Genomic DNA, 18,626 nt, shown 5'->3' on the forward strand with positions numbered 1-18,626 from the left:
TTTTAATCTGAACAGTAGCAAGATCTTCTAGTTCTGAGTTGCATGAGCCACTAAAGTGAAAGTTGATTGCAGTAAATTTAGAAAACTCTCAGAAGGCACAACCTGCTATCTTTAGTCTTGAGTGTAGTAAACAAAAGCAGCATATTTATGATCTTGTGGTTGTTCTCAACCACAACTGAAGCTGAAGTAGTGGTTCAGCTGTAAAAGGAATAATGCCAGGCGGACATTTACTGTAAGCAGCAGTGGTGGAGCCACCACTTCTCCCTCGAGCCACAATTAATTTACTGTAGTAGTCTGAAAAAAATACATTCAAAAGCAAATCCTGTGCCTGTTTTGATCCCACGAATACAGAGGGTACCCGGTATACATCTCCCTCTTACCTGTTGTTTTGGATATGTCGCTCATCAATAGGGGAATGTGTTTGATTTACGTTGGTCCAGATCTTTATATCCATTGTTTGCATGGATCGGGACCGACGTGAATTGGAACATGTTTCCCTATTGTACAGTACTGTATTTGTGTCCTCTGGCTATGTTCAAGGCTTATTACCTTACAGAGGACGTTCTCTGTGCTGATTAAGGAGATGGCAGGTGAAGGAAAGCCCAGTATAAAGGAGTTTTGGAAGTCCTACAATATCTTGAACGCCATTCATACATTGACGCTTCATGGGAAGAGGTCACTTCACAATGTATGAACAGCGTTTAGTGCCGTGCATGGCCAAATGTTGTTGTCCAGAGCTTCATGGGATTTGATGCCATTCCTAGTCTCGAGCGAGGAATTGTTAAGTTGGTGAAGGATGCCTGCTACAAGGAGATGGAGGAGGAGGATGTTCAGGAGTTGTTGGACTCTCTTACTGAGCAACTGACAAATGAGGAACTAATTGAGCTGGACCAGCAATGGATATCCAGAGACAGCAAGGATGATGATGACGTAGAGCAGGCAGCCAGGAGTGTGACAACAAAAAATCTCTTCTGTTTCTTTGGATTGCTGGATGAGATGATGGAAATCATAGAGAGCGGTGATCGTTTTCGTGAACAGTCTGCCAAAGTCTGTAGGGCTCTCAGTGATGCAGTGGCTTGCTACAGGGAGATCAAGCATTCAGATTCATGCAGGAGAGCAGACGTCGATAAAATCCTTTAAGACTTCTGCAACCAAAAAGCCATCCATGGAAAAGCCAACCCAAGAAAACCCAGCTGCCACCCTCTACCTAAGTTTAGTGTAATTGACCATGTTTTATCCTGTATGCACTTACTGTATTAAAATGTTGGATATTTGAGCAGTACTAGTAGGGTTCTACACTATTTTATTAAATATTTTGTGTAAAATATATACGGTATAACCTGTCAGCGTAAAAGGGTACACTGTTTAGGCGAAAAGAGCCATTGTCATAGGCTAGTGTAGTGAAGTTGTGAATGCATGTCCCCTCCTCCCCCCCCATTCCATTATTTCTTATGGAGAAAAATTCCCCGGTATATGTCATTTTGGTATCCATCGCCCTTTCCAAAAATGCAACCCCATTGTATACAGGGGATCCCCATATGATACATTCTGGGGACTTGTTCTTTTGGCTTTGAGCCTCCTCAAGCAAGATGCAATCTGGACACTTCTAACTGAAGTTAATTAAAGGGAATTCCTCCAAATGCAAAGAAAAACATGCTTCCATGCTAAACTTAATGGCTGTATTTCTCTCAGTTGCCCGGATTTAGAAGCTGATGAATTCAAATGACCTTTTGTGAAGACGGCTTTCTGGACAGTTATTAAATGGTGTGTAGTTGAAAAGCAGTTGCCTAGTCCTTATCTATAACAAAAAACAGGGAAGGGATTGCAGTGTCCTAATCTGCAGAGCAGCGTAACAGCTTATTCTACAAAAATACTACACTAGTGTCCAGCAAATTCATGAAGGAATTACTGATTTTATGTCCAAGGTATTAATGTAGCTGAAATCATCAAAATATGTTGACCAAGCGAGTGACTTGGGGATTAGCTATGAGTTTGACTGTTGCCGGACCTCTTACATATGGAATACAGTAAATATTGAAGCAACTTGTTAGTATAGACAGAGTTGCATCAGCTGTCTTGTTTGTGTGTGTTTGTTCTCCATCTGAGAAGACCTTTCGTTTATCATACTTTATGGCCTGGAACAATTTATATACTTAGGGCAGGTTTTTGGCCACTGTTCACAGGGTTTTATACAAATTCTGGACTCTGCTATGTATTTGTGGGTACACTGACTTTTTAACAGAAACATGAAGAACTTGGGAGACTTCTAGCAATGTGTAGACTTGAACACTGTTAAATAGCCATTTTTTCTGCTGAGAATGTAGTCTGGTAGGGTTTTTTTTCCTCCCCCCCCTTCAAGGGTTGCTGGCATCACAAATGCATGAAGTATTTTGGTACAACTTTCTTTATGCTTAGATACTTTTGTAGTCAACTGCCTCTAGAGAAATAAAAACCAGTTCCTAGACAAGAGTCCCAATAGTGGTAAGCCTCTTTTTAAAAACATATTCTTTAGGGGCGGGGTAGGATAGCTTTTTGAGGTTAAAGCATCAGACTTGAAATTAAGATCCTGACTCCATCCAGGCTCTTAAGTGAGACCTGGAGCACATAATTAAACCTCTTGTCTCAATTTCTGTATCTGAGGAATGTAAAACCTGCACACACACGTTTGTATTGTAATGTTGATGTTAAATTCTGTGTTTAAAGTGGAGTGAGATAGTTTAAAGATGTTATAGAAAGTGTTCAGTTTCTCTAATGTTAATTACACATTCCTAAATATTCTGCTATTGAGTCTTTATTTTGCAGTTCTTTTTATAAAAGCGTAGTACATTTGCCTACACAAGAGCTAGGTATTTATTTTCTTCCTGCTGCCTCTCATAGAAACAATAAATGTAGTGATATCTCAGACTAATGTCGGTGTTCAGTGGTGCCTAGTTATCTAGATGAACTTTCAAAGGAAGTGCAAAATCTCTTGTGACTCAATGATTTAGGTCTTAAAGGTCAGCGTTTTACTCTTCCTCTTTGTAAAAGATAAATGGCGTGCCAGCAGCTTTTGTCAGTAGTCGCTGAAATTTACATGAATACTAGCTCTTTTTTTTAACACACTTTCCACAGTTCTGGTCATATGGAAACCAGTTGGATTGCTGAAAACGGGACCATGTAACTAAAGGCCAAAAGCCTTCTCTACAGGAGGGTTTCTTAATAGGGAAATTTCAACACAATTCAGACTTCAATACCTAAGCCCTTAAAATATTCCCATTTGTTAGTTGCCATATTTTAAAATTATTGTAACCCTAGTTACTTAAATCATTTTCCTCTCACACCATCCTGTCTTTATTTTGGTCTTGCACTACAAAAATCCCAAGCCTTTCTTAAAGGTAGTGCTTAGGTAGAGTTGCCAACTTTCTACTGTCACAAAACCGAATACCCTTGTCCCGCCCCTGCTCCATCTCCCCTTTCTCTGTTACTCACTCTCACCACCCTCACTCGCACATTTTCACTGGGCTGAGACAGGGGCTTGAGGTGGGGGAGGTGAGGGCTACAGCCAGGGGTGTGGGGCCAGGAATGAGGGATTTGGGGTGCTCTGGGTTGGGACAGAGTTGTTCAGAGGGCAGGAGGGGGATCAGGGCTTGGGAAGGGGGTTGGGGCATGGGAGGGGTCAGGGGCGCAGGTTCTGGGCGGTGGTTACCTCAAGCAGCTCCTGGAAGCAGTGGCATTTCCCCTCTCCAGCTCCTATGTGAAGATGTGGCCAGGCAGCTCTGCGCACTGCCCCATTCACAGGTGCCGTCCCCGCATCTCACACTGGCTGTGGTTCCCTGCCAGCAGGAGTTGCAGATCTGGCAGTTGGAGCGGATCTGGCTGCCACTTCGTGGGGGAGGGTAGGGTGGGGGCATACCACTGCTTCTGGGAGCTGCACAAAGCCATTGTAGGCAGGAAGTCTGCCTTAGTCCTGCTGCGCCACTGACTGGACTTCAAACGGCCCGGTCAGCAGTGCTGACTGCAGCCATCAGGGTTCCTTTTCGACTGGGCATTTTGGCAACCTGGCAACTCTATGGTTAGGCCATTATTTTGGCCTACCTAATTGTCCTCTTGCATTGTTGTGCTGTTTAATGGAAGCATTGCCCAACATTTGCCTGGACTTCACCAGGATTTTGGTGCCATAAATGGGTCTAGGTGTAGCTTCTAGGTGTAGCTACAGAATGGAAAGCCACATAACTCTCACAGCTACTACTGTCAAAGTGGCAAACAGAACCTTCAATGGGACAAGTTACATTACCTAGTCATTGCTATACTTTTTGCTTGATATACTTGTTTTGTTTACCCTTTGTTGGTAGAGTACGAAAGCACCAGTGCACATACTACTCATTCTGTGCTTTCATTATTGTAATGTAATAGACAAGGCCATTCCTAGACATTGTGATGCCCTACAGAGCCCTCCCATGGGTCCTGCTCCTGCCCAAGGCCTGTGCGGGGGGTGGGGGCAGGCACAGGCTTTGGGGCAGGGGGAAAACTGCCTCCCAGCACTAGCCAGTGGAGCGGACATGTTGGGGCTGGGTTGCCCTACTTCTTGCTGCCCGATGATTGCAGGGTGGGCCCGACCCCGCACTCATGGGTTGGCGGGAAGTGGAGTGACCCAGCCACAGCCTGTTCCGCTCTGCTCCTGTGGCTCCCAGCCTTGCCCAAATTGCCCCAAATTTACTGGTGCCCTATGCAGCTACGTAGTTTGCATACGGGTAAGGATGGCCCTGGTAACAGAAGTATTGATGGTAGAACTGAATTTTCCTTTAGTCTTCATCACTTTCAGGTATTTGCAAGACCTGTAGTAAAGCTCCACAGCTTTTTAAGTTCCTCTGAACCTTGCATTTAAGTAAAAGGTAAAAAGCTGGTTTGAATTGTGTTGGCCCCTGGGATTCCACTAACTTCAAAGGCAGGAGTATCCTTGGAAACGTTCCCCTGGCCCTAGCTCCCTCACCTGGACAACCAGTTACCCTAGGTATCTCTCGTCCATCCGTCTGGCTACGTTATTTTACATCACTGCTTATTGCCTTCCTTTGCTGCAGAGGGAGTTTTTGATGCTCCACATGGTCAGCATTAAATTTGTGGCACTCTTGAAAACTAGTGAATTGTGCAGTAAACTGTGCAGCAATGTGACTACATAGAAAGCATGGGCCCTGGGTCAGGGCGTTCTAGCTAAATGCACGAGTGAGGGCAGGAGTAGTGTTGGCTACTGCTGCTGCCTGGAAATCTGAATCCTGGAATTCCTCTTCTCCCCCTCCCCCCTTCTTGTAAAAGAGCAGCACGCACAAAAGCTATATGCAATAAATTATAGGCAAACCTTTCGAAAGCACTGACTTCTTATTTTGAAAATTATGCCATGCATGATTTTTATTCTGAGTAATAAGTTAAAAATCAGACTTTTTTTTCAACTTTTGGCTATTTGTCAAATACTCTGAAACTTTGTTCTCTGGATGCTTTAATGTGGGAGAGCAGAGTGATAAGCCTTTTTAATTAAAAAAAAAAAAAAAAAAAAGACTTTCCATTTCCCCAGAATATGTTAAAGTACTACACTTGGTGTTCACTTTGTAGTTGATTGTTGCTGGGGGGGGGGGAGGAGATTCTACCAATACCTCCACTTTTAGTGGATGAGTGGTAAGTTTGAAAAAGCTGTGCTGAAAGAATTAGTCAATTTAGGAGCTGTTTGAAATGCCAACCCTTGATGTAAATTGTCTTGATTTTTCAGGCAAAAGCAAAGAAGCAGAGATAAAGAGGATAAACAAAGAACTGGCAAACATTCGGTCAAAATTTAAAGGTAAGTGTATCTTAAGTACCTTCAAATCTTTATCTTTGTCTTTTTATCCTATACTTTATTCTCTCATCTCATCATGTCTTTCATTTTTCTTCCTTGTTCTGGTCTCAAGTGAGCAAAATGCTAGTGTCATCTGTCAAAATATAATACTGAAAACTGAGCAGTTGTCCATTCTAAATGATCTGTCAACCTCTGGCACTCCTTGACAGAGGATGTTGTGAAAGCCAAGACTATAACAGGGTTCAAAAAAGAACTAGATAAATTCATGGAGGATAGGTCTATCAATGACCTTTTAACAGGGCTTCTAAAATTAGGTTCAACATAAGCAGTTTTAAATTTTAATATAGTAATAAAACTTAAGCAATACTAAGCATTCTTATAAAGCGAAGGCTAGAGAACACTTAGCTTCCACGTTATGTAGTATTAAAACTATACCTCAAGTGTATATTTAGTACATCATATATACCTACAGTTGTAATCTCATCCAAGAGTCCTAAACGTTCTGAATTTAAGTATGTGGTTTGTGGAGTTGCTAGTGGCTGCTGCCCTTTCCTAATGCAGTGTTTCACCAGCAGCTTCTTCACTCAATAAATGTTTATATTGACTTGTTATACTGAGGGTTGCATATATGACAATAGTAATGTGTAAAGGAGTGAAAGTTGTCTGCATCTCCGAATTTACTATATGGTAAACCTGTTCTAAAGGTTTTTCTCAAAAGCTCCCCAAGAGTCTTACGTTCTCTATCACAAATAGTGCTATTTCTAATCAGAGTAATCGTTCACTTAGGGTTTGTCTTAAAAACATCCCCTATGAATGACAAAAGTTTTGCGACAAAAAGCACCGGTGTGCTCCCAGCATAGCATTTTTATATGCCACAGGCCTCAGTGAATAGCCAGGAGATCCTGACGTGCACATTTTACTGATCTGCCTGCAGTATATTTCAGACTTAGTAGATACAGCACTTCTGGGCTCTGCTCTCTTGATAACCTTTCAATAGTCCTAAGATTTGGTGTATTTAAAACTGTAAAAGCAGCAGACTTCAAATTTGTTTATCTGGGTTGTTTATTTTGTCAGGCAAAGTCTTTAGATATGAAGCATCTTGTTAGTAAAGTATGTTGGAAGCAAACGGACTCTAGTTCACGTGCTAATTAACAGTCTTCTTTTGCAGAAATAAGTGTCTAGGGAAAGTGATACAGGTGGCTTCTAGAAGAGAAACACATTAAGATTAATGACTGCAAGTGATAGTAGACATCACACAAACATTTTTTGTTGATAAACATTGTTCCGATTCAACATGATACTGATTATCAGAGATGTCTTCAAACCGATCAGAATGTTTACTGCTTTTAACAGAAAGCTTTAATAAACAGGCAAAGTTTTCACAGTTCACAGCAGCTGCTGTCATTTAAATATTTTCTGAATTGGCTATTTTGCAGCCTAAATGCAGTATTTGGTGAACTGGAGCAGAAACATGCACTGCAGTGACAGTACATCAATGAAATAATTTTCTTCAATGAGAAGTGACAGTCACAAGATTGCATTATATTAGAGCATCAGACCTTTTTATCTAATACTAGTATGTTCTGTACATGCCCAGACCTAGAGGCAAACAATATCAGTATTATAGGATCACTTCAGTCTCCAACGTCTTGCCTACAATTGTTGATAATAGTTATATTTCTGTAGACTTGGCTAAGCAGTCTTTTATACTTCGTCAGGATTATTTGCTTTGAACCTTATCTGCAGTAATACTACCATTGTCAGCCATGGCACTGGTTATGGTGGTGGTGTTGCAGGTACAGAATGGTGTGTGTAGGCAAGGCTCTGAGTGTTCATGATTGTATTGCTCCCCATTATAAATCCTTGGTATTGTCCTAATAGCCATGTTACAAACTGACTTGCAGGAGGTTCTGTGCAGATAATTGGGGTGGAGGGGAGGATTAGAAGTATGTTCTGAACTTCATATAATAGGTTATAATGGTCCGGATAGCATGGTTGGATGCTTGACTTATTCAGTTCATTGACAATCTGTTTAGTGTTGGCGTAAATCCTGTCTGATGTGAGGTTTTGCACAGCCCACCATATTGCTGATGTAATCTCTAGTCTCTCTATTTGTATATTAATATGACTTTTCTAAAAATGGCACATCTTCTCAGCTCTTCATTCCATTTTCTGCAGGGGATCAGACATAACCATGCCATGTCATTAGCTAATGCTTGTGGCTAATACCAAAATATGTAACACAATGCTAATCAGTCAAATTTTCCCTAACAAACTATTTTTCAAAATATTTAAGTTTGACTCTACTTAATTGTCATTAAGTTGAGAATATTGTGCCTCTTAAATTTTTAACTATTCTAACATTTTAAAACACAAACTAGAACTCCAAATCATGGTTCTAAAATCCACTCAACTCCCATTCTGATCACATATTCCTACTAACCTTTTAACTATGAGCTAGACACTTTTACATGCATACCCTATCTAGATTTCCAGTATGAGCCACAGACTGCCACCATCTCTACTCTCTCCTGTATAGTGCCAGCTGAACAGTCCACCTGCTATTTATGAGCCCTAGTCTCATGTCAGAACCACTGCGTCAGGCATAACCTCTTTCAGATTACCCATCCTTCATTCCAAACACATCTTCCTTTATCTGTCATCCCATGTGGGGCATATAGTTCAAGAACCTGATATCTCCTTATGTGGCTGAAAAACTATCTCTAGTCAGTGTGCATGGCCCTTCATTCTCCATATAGTTCAAAGATTTATTTTTTCATGTTTACAATGGTACTATTCGGACCCTGGAATACCCCATACATTGAAAGAAGGGAGACTTGACTTCTGCTTTAGGGCCAAAGGCTCACTTAAGTATCTCCACTTTCTAAGAAATAAGAAATGTCCTCAGTTTCCTTTAGAGCTAGTCAAGACTTTTTATTAAAATGTTAGTCAGACTTTCTGGCCACATCTACTTTATTAAATATGCACAAGAAGAATCTTTAACTTAAAGGGCTCAATGGATTGCACATGTGACTTCAAGTGCAAGTATCCCTAAACTCCCTTGAAATCTATAGCTTGATGAATGCCATTCTCTGGATTTTTTATTTTTTTTTCAGGTGCACATCATTAGTGCACTATCAAGGAAGCAAACAAAACACAGCTTGGACTGCAGCTCCACTAAAAAAACACAAAGGGTGGGGAAATCAGTGTTTCGGGAAGAGGACTAAATCAATAGGTGAAATTTACTAAGATATTACAAATTACCTTAATATTCTTTGTCACCGAGCCACATAAATGCAAGTCTGCAGAAATAAACCAATTACCCATAGAGCTCAAATTAATTTGACTGATTTTTTTTTTCAAGGGTGGCATTCAAAATCCTACATTATTACTCCTGCAAGCTTATTTTAATCACAAGAATGAGAATTTAAAAGTTGTTGTTTTGGTATTTGAAGCTGGGTCCCAACCCACACGTCTCTCTGTAACTGACTTTTTTTATCAAATGAAAAACTTTAGAGCATATGTAGATAGATAGCATATGGGATAACTGTACGCATTGCAGGGTACCAGATTACACTGTGTTAATATGGCTGCTTTCTGCTAGTAGAATTTCACTGAGTCATTAGCACTGAAGGTCATTACATAAACATTTACAATTCCAAAATGTTAATGTGTTGAATTTCTTATTTTAAAAACTCTTTCCCTTGTAAAGCTGACTCTTCCTCAGTTGAGGAATTTTTAGGGCTGAGACTCTCTTCTTTCCCCAATATAAGCTTTTTAAAAATCTGCCATGTTTCTGTGCAGATTGAGAAAATATTAATTACAGTGACTTTCCAGGAAAGCGTGAGCATTGTGGCTTGTGTGTGGTTTTTCTTTTTAAAAGCTATTTGTAGACAAGTTGTAGTTCCACAGCTGCTTATATGGAGCCAAATTTGTAAGTATTCATCAAAGTTAAGTCTTCCTCTTGTTGCTATTATAGGTTTTTCATGTTGGCATTTCCCGAACATTGAACAGAAGTGGCTTTCTAAAATTCACTTGAGTTGTGCAGTCTTCACTGAAGTTGCCTTCAGCTAGCCCTGATCCATATTATTTATATGTTGTAATCTCCCCTCCTCAGGGACATTTTCTGCTGGTTAACAAAAGTGTCCTTTATTCTGAAAGCAGAGCTTGTTAATTGATGGAGGGGAACATAGATAAGTGAATGTTGTTGTGGAACAGGGATTAAAATTCTTAAAATCTTTGAATCACTGTAGCACTTTTACTTGATCATTAGATCTGCTTGTATGCCTAATATTAAGGAGCAATTTGAGTCTGTTCCCATTAGCAGTGACCTGTTGTCTCCCCAAGCCAAAATTGGTGGTACATCTTCCAGTGAAATTGTGTGCTTGCTTTATTTCATTATCTCTTTTTTTTTTTTTTAAACTATGTTTTTAGCATACCCTGCTGCCTGTTGTATCTGTCTTCTTTACAGGTCTTTATTTCACAGATCAATAAACTATATTTCCTTTTTGTATATTCTCCTCTCTTGGTTGTGCCTATGCCCTCCCTTGACAGCTTTCCATATCTGGAGGGGAAAAAATCCTGTTATAACTCTAGCATCAATTTCATCACCTGCCTTTATTTTTTAGCCATTAAAATCTGTCCCAGCACCCCATTAAGAATTGTGAACTGGCTAAAAATAGTATATCCAATATTGTGTACAAAGTGTTCAAATCCTTGATAAAGCAACATATTTTAAACACTGCTATGGTAGTAACTGGAGGCATAGCCATTAAGCACTTGATGACTTAAGCCTCTGCATGCTTACAGCAGCACAGCTGTTCTAATGCTGCTGCACCACTGTAAGATTGCTTCTGTAGCTGCTTTATGCCGATGAGAGAGCTCTCCCGTCAACATAATGAAACCACCTTGTCATAGTATCTTTCCCCAATCTGAACCTTAGAGTCCAAAAGTTGGGGTGCCAGCATGAATTTCTCTAAGCTTAATTACCTGGTTAGATCTGATAAGCTGCCACCAATCAGGAATTCCAGTGCCTGATACACTCTGGTCCCCCCCAAAACCTTCCCTGGGGACCTCCTGGATCTTAACACAAGGAAAGTAAACTCTTTCCCTCACCCGTGCCTCTCCTAGGATTTCCCTCCCTGGGTTACCCTGGAAGACTAAAGTGATTCAAACTCCTTGAATCTTAAAACAGGGAGGAATGTCCGTTTTCCTCCCACCCCCACCCAGAGGCAAAACAGATTCAAGCTCCGTGAATCTAAAACAAAGGGATTCCCCCTTTTCCCCTCCCTTCACCTTTCCTGTTAAGTACAGACTCAATTCCCTTGAGCCTCAACAAGGGGAAAAATCAGACAGGTCTTAAAAGCAAAACTTTTAATAAAAAAAAGAGAGAGTAAAAGTTCTCTGCAATTTAGATGGTAAAAGTTACAGGGTCTGCCAGCTTATAGAAACTGGAGAAAAAGCCTCCTCCAGCAGAAATACAATTTAAAATACTTTCAGCCAAATACACATTAAAACTCTACCAGCCAGATACACATTTGCAAATAAAGAAAACCAATTAAAAAGACTATAACCGCCTGTTCCTTAATACTCACTATTTTGAATATATAAGAGACTGTAGCAGGGAGATTAGCAAGAAACCTGGTTGCACGTCTAGTCCCTTCCAGGACCCAGAGAGAACAAAGCAAAACCCAAAAAACACACACAAAGGCTTCCCTCCACCGAGATTTAAAAGTATCTTGTTTCCTGATTGATCCCCTGGTCAGGTGCTTGGTTCTCTGTTTTTAACCCTTCACAGGTAAGAGACATTAACCCTTAACTATCTGTTTATGACACACCTCCACAAGCGGCAGTAGCTATGTTGGTGGGCGACATAGCACTGTGTATACTGCCACATTGCTCAGGGGGCTTTTGCCCCCCTCCACCCACACACACCTCGGAGCCACATAACTTTTGCTGCCGTAAGTGGTAGTGTAGACACGGTCTTAGAGAATGCATAGTGGCTTAATTATACACTAGCACAGAAAAGTATGTTGTGTGTTTTTGGTTGGTTTTTGCAAACGTAGCACCCTTTTATTATAGGGATTGTTATTAGCTTCCCCATATTTGTTGCCTAATGCTTTCATTATAAAAGGTCCTTGTGACCTTTTCTGAGAAGATCTAGCACTTCCATTATTTCCAGTGAATCTCTGCCATGTATCTGTGAAAAAGATGGCCCAGAGTTTTCTCTGCTTTTGTTAGAATGCTGAACAAATGTTGCTGAGAATTATGGAGCATACACATTCTAATCAGAAGCTGGGCTAATACCACCACCATCACCCCCCACCTCCCAATCACCGCCAAAGCAGCAGTACATAGTGCATTGGGAGCCCTGGGAGCAGATAGCCTGTCTTGGGACTGTGCTGTGAAGCAAGTGTCTTGCTGGGCTTCTCTGAAAATCCCTCTGGATTGCACATAGCTCCAGTGGCTCATAACCCCTCTGAGAAGTGAACGTGGGGAAGGAACTCCTCCACTTTCTGGGGAGAGATGGGCCATGCTCCCTCAGGCCTAGTAAGTGGCCCCACAGAGTCCCTTCCCTTCTTTTCTCCTCTCCTGCCCACCAAATAATGATTGCCTTCTCCAGCTAACATAGGTAGCTCTGTAACACCAGCTGTGTTGCAGTGCTGAGAGTTCAGAGTTCAATCCTTCCTGATGCATAATGAGATTCTTATAGTTCACATAACTTGTTTTTAATCTTCATCTTTTTTTTTAAAAAAGCAAACTACATAAGCTAAAGAACTTTTTTCTGTTACAAAGTCAAGCGCTTAAAAATTAAGAAATGCTACAATTTAGATTGCCCATGATACCTTATTTCTGTTTCCTTGTGTAAGCATTATGATGATTTTTAGCTATTTAAGAAGTTTTAAGCCTATCAAATTCTAGCCACCAACATGAAAAATTTCTTTTACAACAGTGGAATTTGCCTCATCAATGGATAGTAATTCCCATCAGATGACAAGAACACCTAGTTTTCTAGGGAAAGAGGAGTCATTTTTGTCCTGTTTGCTGTGGTTGAAACTGCTGACCAGAATTCTTTGGATCCTTCCTGTTTCTGCTGAATTTCAGACATAAGTTGTTACAGAAACTTACGTATATATTTTTCATTGAAAAGAACCTGATCAGAAGAAAAACATTTCCTGTTCCTTTCTGTTTCCTGTGAGCAATAAAATATGAACTTGCTGTTGGAGGTTAGAGGAAAATATATAATACTGTCACTAAAACACTGGGTTTTTTTGTGTAGTGAAATTCAGCATGGACAAGGAGTATTTATGCAGACTACAATAAACTGTGCAAAAAATCAGAATAAGTGCTAGGATGGAGACTTCAGTTGCGCAAATTGAGGTGTGCCCAGGCATATGTTTAAAGTGGGGCTGTTGTTGAGTTCTCACAACTTATAGTACTTAAAATAACAAAGCTGTGTTCAAAGTATAGTAAGGTTATTTAAACAAACTATGCACAGTTCAATTTAGTCTTTGGAATTGGAATCCATCTTAGATTTTATATTTTAATACAAAATGAAACAAACTAGGGCTGTTGATTAACCACAGTTAACTTGTAATTAACTCAAAGTAATCATGGTTTAAAAAATTATTTGCAATTAGTCAGTTTTAATCAACTGTTAACCAATAGAATACCAAGTGAAATTTATTAAATATTTTTGGATGTTTTTCTACATTTTCAAATATATTGATTTCAGGTACAACACGGAATACAGAGTTTACACTGCTCGCTTTATATTATTTTTGGATTACAAAAATTTGCATTGTATAAATTATAAAAGAAATAGTATTTTTCAGTTCACTTCATACAAGTGCTGTAGTTCAATCTCTTTATCCTGAAAATGCAATTTACAAATGTAGATTTTTGTTTGTTATATTGCACTCAAAAACAAAACAGTTATGTAAAACTTTAGAGCCTACAAGTCTGCTCGGTCCTACTTCTTGTTCAGCCAAATAGCTAAGACAAAGAAATTTGTTTGCATTTATATGAGATAATACTGTCTGCTTATTATTTACAATGTCACCTGAAAGTGAGAACAGGCGTTCGTTTGCATGGCTCTTTTGTAGCCGTCATTACAAGGTATGTACGTGCCAGATATGCTAAACATTCATGCTTTGGCTATCATTCCAGAGAACATGCTTCCATGCTGATGGTGCTCTTTTTTTTTTTTTTTTTTTTTTTTTTTTTAAAGTTAATTAAATTTTGTGACTGAACTCTTTGGGGTAGAATTGTATGTCTCCTGCCCTGTTTTACCCAAATTCTGCCATATATTTCATGTTAATAGCAGTCTCGAATGATGACCTAGCACATATTGTTTGTTTTTAAGAACACTTTCACCGCAGATTTGACAGACTCAAAGAAGGTACCAATGTGAGATTTCTAAAGATAGTTACGGCCCTCGACCCAAGGTTTAAGAATCTGAAGTGCCTTCCAAAATCTCACAGGGACGAGGTGTGAAGCATGCTTTCAGAAGTCTTAAAAGAGCAACACTCCAGTGCGGAAACTACAGAACCCAAACCACCAAAAAAAGAAAATCAACCTTCTGCTGGTGACATCCGACTCAGATGATAAAAATGAACATGCGTCAGTTCGCACTGTTTTCAATCGTTATTGAGCAGAACCTGTCATCAGAGTGAATGCATGCACTCTGGAATAGTGGTTGGAGCCTGGAGGACATATGAATCTTTAGGGCATTTGGCACGTAAATACCTTGCGACGCCAGCTACAGCTGAACCATGGGAATGCCTATTCTCACTTTCAGGTGACATTGTAAACAAGAAGCAGGTAACATTATCCTCTGCTAATGTAAACAAACTTGTTCTTCTGAGCCATTGGCTGAACAAGAAGTAGGACGGAGTGTATTTGTATTTGTAGGCTCCAAAGTTTTTTACATTGTTTTGTTTTTGAGTGCAGATTTTTTTTTTTAAAAAATAGACGCCTCCCAGGTTACGCAAACCCCGATTTATGCAAATCCGCACTTACGGAAAAAGTTCCATAAGCTAGAAATAGGGTGGGTTTTTTGTTTTGTTTTTTTTTTAGTTTTTTGCGTAATGGTTGGGTATACGTTTCCAACTTATGCAAAATTTGAGTTATGCAAGGCGTTCCGGAATGGAACGCTTCCATAAGTCGGGGAGCATCTATACTTCTATATTTATAAATTCAACTTTCGTGATAAAAATATTGCACTACAGTGCTTGCAATAGGGGGATTGAAAAATACTATTTATTTTGTTCTTTACAGTGCAAATATTTGTAGTAAAATTATAACGTGAGCACTGTACACTTTGTATTCTGTGTTTTAATTGAAATCAATATATTTGAAATGTAGAAAATATCCAAAAATATTTAAATAAGTGGTATTCTATTATTGTTTAATAATGCGATTAATCACGATTTTTTAAAAATTACTTGACAGCCTAAAACAAATTATTCTTCTTCCTCAGATATCCATCTCTGCTGCCACATGTACAAGATGAATAAGTAGCCAGGTGAATTTGATTTTTAAATAATAATTTAAATCATGATTTAAATCACTAGTCAGGAAGACTCTCTATTTAATCATGGTTTTCTACATAAAAGTGCGTTCTTGTTGGTTGTTATAATCTTGATACATATTCTTCAACTCAGAGATAGATGTAGGTTTAATTTGTACACGGTACAAACACTACAGTGATTTATTTTGAAAACTTTTCAGATTAGTTTTACGACTGTATCAGAAAATGAATAATTGTTTGATTATTTCATTTATCAAAAAGTAATTGAAGCAGATATTTATGAAGTCATTGGGAGGTGAACTATCTCCAATTTAACAGATTAATCATTAATATTTGGAGGATTTTCTTTCCATGTTGTATTAGGAGGAAAACATCACCAGACAGACATTTAAAATTGTTTTATTTAACAAAAACAACAACGTTAAGTATTCTGGATTTTTTTTCTTGAACAGCAAACATAAAATATTTTAACAAAATAAGCATATGTCACTTGCTTCTCACATTTATCTTCAGACTTCTTCTTCTCCTTGTCCAGATCTATTCCGCCCCCAACAATCTGCTATTCATTGAATTTTTTGAAACTTGGCACTTTTAGAGAGAGATCAGGGATTGACTCTGTGTACACAAATTTGCAGAGGGACAATAGAGTTGAGGTCTGTTCTTTCTCACCTTTCTTTCTCACCTTTCTTTCTTTCTAAACAAACAAACATTTTTGCTGTTAACAGGCATGTTACCTCTGGAGACATAAATCCACAGTTTGAGAACTGCAAAACTAAGCATCTCTGATGGTATCTTCTAGACTGAGCACTGAGTCCCATTAGGTAGATTATTTAGGTTAATCTTTCTATCATAGAATATCAGGGTTGGAAGAGACCTCAGGAGGTCATCTTGTCCAACCCCCTGCTCAAAGCAGGACCAAGAAGCCGTGTATCCAGAAGCCTGTGGAACCCCATACGATTGGGTCCCTAATCCATGAACTATTGGAACTCATTTACAAAACTTTTCTTAAACATGACATGAATATGTTGTCTTATAGTATAGAATTAGAATTTATAATCCCTATTCCATGATGAGATATCTTTGAGGTTTAGTTTTAATTAAGATCAGATTTTTTTGATACAATGCTTTTTTGAGGGAAAAAAAACCTGTTTGATTTTTATCCACGCTGATAGGTAGCTGCTGCTTCTCTTGAAAGCCAAGCTGGCAAAAAAGGGGTATCTCCAGTCTGAAATTTTCGCCCTAGTACTTCATTGAAGAACAGTGAAGTAGATGCAACATCTGCGACTTGTCTTTTTAAAAGCTTTGTTTTCCTAATCTTGGTTTGAAAGATTAGTAGAAGTGCCAGGAGAGAGGATCACCACCTTCTTTCCTTACTCAAAGAAGAGCAGACTGCAAATGGCTGTGTTGGCACATGAGCCCACACCACAGGAGGCTTTGGCTTCTGCTTTGATCATTCCCACAGTCTGATGGACTTGGTTTCTGACAGCAGAACTAAATATCAGTCTGCTTCACTGCTACTTAACAGCACAGCTTCAGGGGTGCCACTACCAATCCAAGAGGGCAGGCTGTGGTGTTCAGGCTCTTTTTCTTCAGACACCATTGTTCATTTTCTCCATTTGGAAGTGTCTTGTGAAGAAGCACTGACAACTGAGATTAAAATTTCACAGCAGTCCAGACCCTTAACGTACAAACAAATCTTTAGGAGCAAGCACTTGGGAAAGCCATCATTCTGATGGTCTTTCCCTTGTTGACCACAGTTGTTGGTAGGTTTGCCTGCTTCCTTGACCAGTGGATGCCAACAGTCTAAGTGTCATTATTCGTTTCCTTTGTTCCCAGGTCATGAAAGCCCTGTGTGTCTCTCCACAGGTAAAATTAAGTTTGCATTTAAAGAAGGGCTTAACCATGTAATTATGTATGTGGAATACACCGTATTCTCCTCAATTACAGCACTTTCAGTGTTTTCTCAGAGTTTACAAATAAATTAAACAGTTAATATTAATTTAAAATGAATTCTTTAAGAAATGTAGCACTGTCAGATTTTCTTGTCCTGAATGATCTCAGCTCAGATGTTGTCCATTCACAAGGAGTTGAATCTTGAGTATGCCTTGAATAAAGTGAATATAGAATTTTTTTTTAAACCCTTTAATTGTAAGTTGTTTAGCCGAGGTAGAACAACAATTTTCAGAAAAACTTAATTGCCCTCTTTTAAAATGGCTGGCATCTTGTGCTCTCTTTAAGAAGGAAGCCATGTGTTGCCCTTGGCAAAGATGGTCACCAGCACCTGCAGTCACTCATTCCTCACAGTGCTCTTCTGCTTACTGCACAAAATGTCCTTGAAAATCATCTTTTTTTGTGACTAATAAATATGTTTGTGATTTCAGATTACAAGTGTAAGGTTATTGCATAATATCACAGCAAGGCAGGATTATGATTGTTTGGATGCCTTAACTGTGTATTTCTGTCATTTTAATGTGTTTGGGTTAAATTTAATCTTAAAAGAAATCCAGTATCCTTTTGTTTGCTTGTTTTAGGGATAGTTAAAACATCCTCTGTAATACTTTGACTATAAACTACTGCTACTCAGGGCTTGTCTACACTAGCACTTTACAGCACTGCAACTTTCTCGCTCAGGGATGTGAAAAAACACTCCCTTGAAGGCAGCAAGTTTCAGCTCTGTAAAGCACCAGTGTAAACAGTGCACCACTGCTGGGAGCCATGCTACACCCCTTCTGGAGGTGTGTGGGTGTGTGTGTGTGTTTTTTTTTTTTTTAAGAGCACTAGGAGAGCTCTCTCCCAGCGCTCTGTTGTGATTACACAAGCCACTTTAAAGCGCTGCCGCGGCAGCGCTTCAGTGTTGCCAGTGTAGACTAGCCCTCAGCTTTAATTTAACCTTTTAAAGTTTTTTGTATGGAATTAGAATACATTTAATTAATACATTTAAGTAATACATTTTCTCTCCCACTTGTTCTTTACTACCTTCTCCCTCCACTTGTTGCCTCCTTTGTTTGCTTGCCCTGCCCTAAATGTGCTGCTGTTCCTTTTTCACTCAGGGCTGGTCTACACTACGGGGGAAAATCGATCTTGGATACGCAACTTCAGCTACGTGAATAACGTAGCTGAAGTCGAAGTATCTTAAGATCGAATTACTCACAGTCCTCACGGCTCGGGATTGATGTCCGTGGCTCCCCCTGTCGATTCCGCAACTCTGTTTGGGTTGGTGGAGTTACGGAATCGATATAAGTGTGTTCGGGGATCGATATATCGCGTCTAGGTGAGACACGATATATCGAT

General features: G+C 39.5%; 1 protein-coding gene across 8 annotated transcripts in view; it reads left to right on the forward strand.

Moving 5' to 3' along the window:
• The window catches only part of AP2A2 (adaptor related protein complex 2 subunit alpha 2), a 90,164-nt gene that overhangs the window by 18,809 nt on the left and 52,729 nt on the right, over nt 1-18,626 (forward strand). For all 8 annotated transcript variants that reach the window (XM_050952833.1, XM_050952832.1, XM_050952834.1 and 5 more), the window contains exon 2: nt 5,738-5,806. In XM_050952833.1, coding sequence (XP_050808790.1) covers nt 5,738-5,806 — 69 coding nt within the window. The remainder of the gene's footprint in view (nt 1-5,737; nt 5,807-18,626) is intronic.

Source organism: Gopherus flavomarginatus, chromosome 5 (genome assembly GCF_025201925.1).
Source record: "Gopherus flavomarginatus isolate rGopFla2 chromosome 5, rGopFla2.mat.asm, whole genome shotgun sequence".
Lineage (NCBI taxonomy): Eukaryota > Metazoa > Chordata > Testudines > Testudinidae > Gopherus > Gopherus flavomarginatus.